Consider the following 7,500-nt stretch of genomic DNA (forward strand, 5'->3'; position numbering starts at 1 on the left):
TGCTTACGTTGGCATCCTTCTCTGTGCCTGTTACAGCCACCGTGTTCCTGGAGTTCTGGAAGAGGAGGAGGGCGGAGCTAACGTATGACTGGGACCTAATCGACTGGGAGGAGGAAGAGGTAGGAATAAGTTTAAAATATGTTTATTGAGAACAGTGAAATTGACAATGATATGTTTCCTTTTCAAAAAACCATAATTTCACAAACAAAAATTACTGACAGAGAAGACAAATGTAAACAAACATCAAACACCATACAAAAAAAAAAAAGGAAAAAAAGGGGGACAGAGCACACCCTCCCTCCCCTTACTATTTGCCAACCATCCCTCCCTAGGAGTGCATTTTACGTGGGTCTCAATTGGATTGAGGTAGGAATAAGTGTGTAACTGAATCCTCTAATGCTAGCATCCTCTCTCAGACAGTACTAGGGTCCTCCAATGTTAGCGTACTCCCTCAGACAGTACCAAGGCCCTCTAATGTTAACATACTCTCCAAGACAGCACCAGGGCATACTCCCTCAAACAGCACCAAGGCCCTCTAATTTTAGCATACTCTCTCAGATGGTAGCAGGGAATCTAATGTTAGAAAACTCTCTTAGACAGTAGGATCCTCTAGAGATCCTGCTGCCATCTTAAAGAGCATGTTAATATTAATGTTAGCATACTCTCTGACAATCCCAGGGTCCTCTAATAGTTACTAGTGCTGTCAGTTTAACGCGTTATTAACGGCGTTAACGCAAACCCATTTTAACGCCGTTAATTTTTTTATCGCGAGATTAACGCGATTTTTTTTATATAATTTTTTTTTTTTTTTTTTTTTTTTTAAGATTAACGTTCTTTTTGGCCTCGCAAACTGTGTAGTAGGCTAACGTTACGGTTTGAGTGAATGGTGAGCGCGATACGGCGAAATGGATGATAAAAAGCTTCTGAATGGAAAGTTTACTTTTAAAAGTTGTGTTGTGCAAAAGAAGCAAGCTTCACTGTTGTCTGAAAATGTCAACAGGCAGCTGGCTGAAAGCAAAGAAGTAGTAAGCTTACCTTTTATTGTTAACCTAACTGTTACGGTTCATTGTTTCTGAAATAAGAGGCCTGACTGCTATGTTCCCAGCAAACTTGAAAAAAAGAAAATATTAAGCCATGGTTTAACTGCACTATAGGCTGAGTCCTTGTTTACCTGAAATGTGCACTTTATAATTTTATTTTGTACCGCCCTGTTTGGCAATGTTGGTTTTCAATAAAATAAAACATTTGCATAAAGCAAGCCAATCCACTTTTCCATGTTGATAAGGGCATTAAAATAAAAATAAAATGATGGAAAAAATTAATAAACGAAGGGACATTTAGAATAGATACAAATTTGCGATTAATCGCGATTAATTTTGAGTTAACTATGACACAAATGCGATTAATCGCGATTAAATATTTTAAACGTTTGACAGCACTAATATTTACATAAGGGTCCTGTAATGTTAGCAGGATCCTCTGCTGTTAGCTCTCTGTCAGACAGTACCAGGATCTTCTTTTTTTCTATTTGTTTTTATATTTTATTGTGGTTTAATTGTAAAGCACTTTGGTCAACGTGAGTTTTTTTTAAATGTGCTTTATAAATTAAATTGACTTGACTTGACTTAATGTTAGCATGTTCTAATGAATTATACAAGGATCCTGTTATTGAACACTCTCAGATCATACTGAGATTTGCGACAGTGGTTCAGGAGGTAGAAGAGTCATTCAGCAATCGGAAGGTTGCTAGTTCTATGCGTGCTCTGATGAGTAGAAAAGTGCTATACAAATGCTGTGCATTGACCATTCTGGTGGATATAAGGGGAACACATCATCAAGCCATGGCCATGTTTGTGTGTTTATTGGGATAAATATAAGGGGAACACATCATCAAGCCATGGCCATGTTTGTGTGTTTATTGGGATAAATATAAGGGGAACACATCATCAAGCCATGGCCATGTTTGTGTGTTTATTGGGATGAATATAAGGGGAACACATCATCAAGCCATGGCCATGTTTGTGTGTTTATTGGGATAAATATAAGGGGAACACATCATCAAGCCATGGCCATGTTTGTGGGTTTTGCCAAACATCTGGTACGTCTTCTGTGATTCTTGCCAGCACGCTATTCTCTTGCCATGTTCTATTTATTTCATGTATGACCTGATAGAATAATGTGAATAATTTATGACTTCTACACATGATATTCCCATGTTACCTATGTTGTCATGCCATGGCTTTTATTATTTAGAAACCGCGTTAACTGTTTGAAAGAGTGTTCTGCCTCTTAAACTTTGGGCTTTGAAAACAATCTTCCCCTTCCTTTCTTGAAACAGTCCTAAAATATAATGAACCCTAGGTCTGTGAATAAATATATAAAACTTCCATGGTTTTCAATACACCATAAATGTGTCTAAATTGAATTAGTTCTGTCTGTTATTTTTTTTAATGCAGACCTTTATAAGCATTTGGTCTGACAGCTTTTTGTTTGGAATGATAATTAGTTTACAGAGTTATATAACAGACCTTTAAGCACTGAACTTAATGCGATTTTCTTTTTAGCTAGCCATGCTAATCTAATATATTGTAGGGTTGAGGTCAGTTAACTGAACTAATACTGAAATGATTAGTTTCACAAAAGTTTAAACTTCAGCTCATACACTTCAGCTAAGAGATACCTCAATAAATAGACCTCTGATGGTTGTGTGGAGACATTTTTCTAAATGTATAAAAGTAGGCTACCTGGAAAACAATAGAAAGCTCACGGGTGTTTAGCGTTTATCTCCCATCATGTATTAAGAAGAAGAGATTAGAAGTTAGACATTAGAAATGAAAAATGTATAATTATCCTGTGATTTAGTGATGAAGTCCATTCTTAGAATGCTGATGATGCCATGTGTGTGGTCGTAGGAGGAACTGCGTCCCCAGTTTGAGGCGAAGTACTCGCGGGTGGAGAGAGTGAACCCTATCTCTGGCAAACCAGAGCCTTTCCAACCTTTCACCGACAAGCTCAGCAGACTCATGGTGTCCGTGTCCGGAATCTTTTTCATGGTACGTGCTGAGGAAAAGGAAAACTTTCTCTAAGATAAGGTAGCTCAGGAATAGGGATGCCTGCTTGTTGTGTAGTGCATAAATATCGCCCCCTGGTGGACTAACATTTAAATGCACATGAATGGCTTCTCAGTAATAAATGGTCATCTTATGCTTCCATGTCTTTATCAGTCTGTCTGTCTCTTTCTCTTCCTTTCACTGTCCCTCATTTCCGTTTAATTTAAATGCCCTTGCTTTATGACAAGATCTAAAATGTTTTACCAAAGCATTAAAAGGGAATAACAAGGAATCAAATATGTAATTGGATCACTGAATACAGCAGAGTTGTGTCCTGACCTACTCTGTCTCTCTCTCTCATAGATCTCTCTGGTGTTGACAGCAGTGTTTGCAGTGGTGGTGTTCCGGCTCATTGCCATGGAGAAGTTTGCGTCTTTCCAGTGGGAGTTTGTGAAGAAGAACTGGCAGTTTGCAACCTCTGGCACTGGCGTGTTTGTCAACTTCATCATCATCATGTCCCTCAACGTGGTGGGTGCATCGAGCTCACAAACACTCAAGTGTCTACTTCATAGCATGACTTAGTTCACTATTGGTCTTGCCTACAAGATATAAAAAGAAGGGAACATTTGCTTTTCAAGACTTGAATTAAGAGATTAATTTAATTTGTAATGTGCCTTGATAATACTATCTGGTACCCTAAATAAATCTGTCTTTGATTTGTAGGTGTATGAAAAAGTGGCATATTTACTCACAAATCTGGGTAAGTGTAAATTCGAACGAACTACACTTAAGCTTCCTGTTTTTTGATGTTGCCCTTTGCGTTGAATGATGATGTTATAGCAGTTGTTGTGGCTGACAAAAATGATAATGCCGTTAATGTTGTTGTTGTTGTTGCTGCTGCAGAGCACCCAAGGACAGAGTCCGAATGGGAGGACAGCTTTGCCCTCAAGATGTTTCTTTTCCAGTTTGTGAATCTGAACAGCTCCACTTTCTACATCGCCTTCTTCTTGGGGAGGTGAGTGCTGCCCCCAGAGCTTTTGTGTGCATGGACATGCTCTGTCATAGCCCCTTAGAGCAGCCTTAGAACCCCTTAGAGCCCCTTAGAACAGCCACAAGACTGAGCACTAGATAACTCAAACACAAGATTGGGTGCCCCTTGCAAAGTCACAGAATAGCATGAAGTATTGTTTACTGGTGGCTTTTTCTCTTTAGTGTGTGTGTGTGTGTGTGTGTGTGTGTGTGTGTGTGTGTGTGTGTGTGTGTGTGTGTGTGTGTGTGTGTGTGAACATGGGATGACAATGGAGAATGTGTGGACATATGGACTGTGAGGACATAACACACACATAATAACCCAAATACACTCAGACCGATGGCTGTTTCTGGAAATAGTATTTCTTATTCAGTGGTCTCCACGGAAGACATGAAACTCTATGAGAAATTGGGCTGGGGATTTTAGGCAGCATAGAAGTCCTGTTTCCATCATGTGCTTTGACATTAAGAAATAGTGTTGGTAGAGTTATTATGCCATAGCCAGATGATCATAATACAGGCCAGGCTCTCCATGACATCTGTTCAGGAAGTAGGCACCAACCGCCTTTTAGCTGTCTTTTGGGTGTTTTAGAGGGCTTTGCTTGCTGGAATGTTCTTGTAATCTTCTGACACAAAATATAACTTTTGAAGATTTTGTGATGTAAAGTCAGCAGAGGGTAAACAGGAAATGTAATCTAAAAACGATAACTCTGTTTATGCAGGAGGAACATGGTGGGATCATAATTTGGTTGTAAATTTAAATATATTTCATGATGCTTTTTTGCTATTCTGCAGAGGATCAAATATTGCTTCATAACTTCCCCTTCATACCCACTGGTATGTGTTAACGCCTCCACGATTTTATGAAAAAGCTGAAATCCTATAATATAAATTTTAACAGAGGCTGGCCAGGAAAACAGGTCGATACTGCAAAGGTTTAATGACGGTGCAGATTTTTCAACTCACTGTTGGATTTCATTTCTCACTGTAAACAGCTTTTAAGCACTCTTACTTTTTCATCCAAGTACAGCTTAGCCCAGTCAAATCACATCACCACAGAAAACATTGGCTTCGCCAAGAAGGCTTACATATCTGGTTATTTGTGTGTTTTATGTAAATAACAACAAAAAAAAAGATCAATGTTCCAAAACTACACGGAGCTTGCGTTGTATCCGTGTGCTATGCACATATTGCCACTCCACGTGTGTGTGTGTGTGTGTGTGTGTGTGTGTGTGTGTGTGTGTGTGTGTGCACAGTAATGTTTCACTTTACTTTAACGTTGGAATTCAGGAGTCCCCATGTCCTAACTTCTGTTTTTCTTCAGTGTTTGCAGTGACCGATGAGAAAACATATCTTTGTTCCCACTCTTTTGCATTCTGCACAACATTAAAACAATATTAACCAAGAGTGGTTTTCTCTCCAGTCTAACAGCGGCTCTAACTCAGTAGAGTGTTCTGTGTAATAAAGCTGATACGGGTGATAAGCAGCTACGCTGTGATGATCGTGTGTCCAGCGCTAACGTGGCTAATGATGTTAATGCCCACTCTGTTGTGCAGGTTTGCTGGCCGGCCGGGGAAATACAATAAGCTGTTTAACCGCTGGAGGCTCGAGGAGGTGAGTGAAAGTAGACCCGGAGAGAGGGATACTGGCCCTACCATAGCACACAGTCTGTGGGAGGGATGAATCACTTAGCACAGTCACGCCGGCGAAGGTACATTTGGCACGGCAGCGCTGTCCATTACCCTTCAGCTAGTCACAGTCACAGGCATGAGGACAGTAGTGAGCCATGAGGCAGCCTTTGAAGGAGAGAGATAACTGGAGGTGGAGGATACAGCATCACTTTCTTAATCTGATGGGGCATCTAATGGATCACTGCAGTGTGTGTGTTTGTGTGTGTGTGTGAGTGTGTGTGTGTGTGTGTGTACTGTGTCTGTGTGTCTGGTTAATTGCTTCAAAGTTCTGGCAGAGCTGATTTATCAATTGCTGTTGTTGTTGTTGTTGTTGTTGTTTACCAGTGCCACCCCAGCGGCTGTCTGATTGACCTGTGTTTGCAAATGGGAGTGATCATGGTGTTTAAGCAGATGTGGAACAACTTCATGGAGCTGGGCTACCCGTAAGTGCCCATCCGAGACCATCCGTATTTATCGTTTAACCGAAGATTTCTTCTGAATCAATATGGCTTCTAATTTAGTGTTTGCCATCCTTTTATTTCATTGTGTCTTTGTCATGACATTTTTGTGATGCTTTGGGAAATGTAGTTTAAAACCCACTTGAAACCCTCTGAAATCTGAAGGGTAAAAAAAACTACTGTATGAGGGAACATATAGTGTAATGTCAAGATGATGAAAACGAGCCAATGAAACGCACTGAAAATCATTGGAATGAGGAGGCTATAAGGCAGAGGAGCCAGGCCTGCTTAGCTGTTGACGAATGGGAACGGCATAGAGGCTATGGCACGGGGATAGGCTGTGCCTTTATGCTCCCGGCCGTGATAAATGACCAGGCAATCTGTCATCTTTCCACTGACTGCCCCTGTGATTCCCCCCAGGCTGCTGCAGAACTGGTGGTCCCGGCGCAAGATCAGAAAGAGGGGAGGAGGGGGAGTGGTGGATGGGGACGGGGAGGCCGGGGGAGGAGGGGGAGGAGGCAGAGGGGGAGGCCCAGCCGTGGAGAACAAGGGCCAGCTTCCCCAGTGGGATAAGGACTGGAACCTGCAGCCCATGAACACACACGGCCTGGTGGACGAATACCTGGAGATGGGTGAGTGTGTGTGTGTGTGTGTGTGTGTGTGTGTGTGTGTGTGTGTGTGTGTGTGTGTGTGTGTGTGTGTGCGTCTGTTTGTGTGTGTGTGTGTGTGTGTGTGTGTGTGTGTGTGTGTGTGTGTGTGTGTGTGGGTGAGTGTGTGTATGTGTGCGTCTGTGTGCGAGTGCGCGCGCGTGCGTGTTTGTGCGTGCTTGCATCTGCATCTGTATGTGTGTGTGTGTGTATCTGATTGTTTGCATCAGTGTGTGTGTGTGTGTGTCTCTGTGCATGTGTGTGTGTCTCTGTGCATGTGTGTGTGTCTCTGTGCATGTGCGTGTGCAGGAGCGTGTGTGCGTCTATGTGTGTGTGTGTTTGTGTGTGTGTGTGTGTGTGTGTGTGTGTGTGTGTGTGTGTGTGTGTGTTAACCAAGTGTGTCTCCATCTCTAGTCCTGCAGTTTGGCTTCACCACCATCTTTGTGGCAGCGTTCCCTCTGGCTCCCCTGCTGGCTCTGCTCAACAACATCATTGAGATCCGCCTGGACGCCTACAAGTTCGTCACGCAGTGGAGGAGACCCATGCCGGCCCGCGCCACTGACATCGGTCCGTTTGGGTTCCCCCATCTCCTCCTTTAAATGCCCCATCAGACTCCAAGGCCACTGATATTATTTTATTTGAATTC

The 7,500-nt window shown here is 42.1% G+C and overlaps 1 protein-coding gene across 1 annotated transcript in view; it reads left to right on the forward strand.

Moving 5' to 3' along the window:
* The window catches only part of ano3 (anoctamin 3), a 71,772-nt gene that overhangs the window by 59,933 nt on the left and 4,339 nt on the right, over positions 1-7,500 (forward strand). The window contains exons 14-23 of the mRNA XM_031564853.2: positions 37-119; positions 2,913-3,053; positions 3,414-3,578; positions 3,774-3,810; positions 3,954-4,065; positions 5,636-5,693; positions 6,095-6,192; positions 6,628-6,685; positions 6,752-6,839; positions 7,269-7,421. Coding sequence (XP_031420713.1) covers positions 37-119; positions 2,913-3,053; positions 3,414-3,578; positions 3,774-3,810; positions 3,954-4,065; positions 5,636-5,693; positions 6,095-6,192; positions 6,628-6,685; positions 6,752-6,839; positions 7,269-7,421 — 993 coding nt within the window. The remainder of the gene's footprint in view (positions 1-36; positions 120-2,912; positions 3,054-3,413; positions 3,579-3,773; positions 3,811-3,953; positions 4,066-5,635; positions 5,694-6,094; positions 6,193-6,627; positions 6,686-6,751; positions 6,840-7,268; positions 7,422-7,500) is intronic.

The sequence above is a fragment of the Clupea harengus genome, chromosome 3, assembly GCF_900700415.2.
Source record: "Clupea harengus chromosome 3, Ch_v2.0.2, whole genome shotgun sequence".
Classification (NCBI taxonomy): Eukaryota; Metazoa; Chordata; class Actinopteri; order Clupeiformes; family Clupeidae; genus Clupea; species Clupea harengus.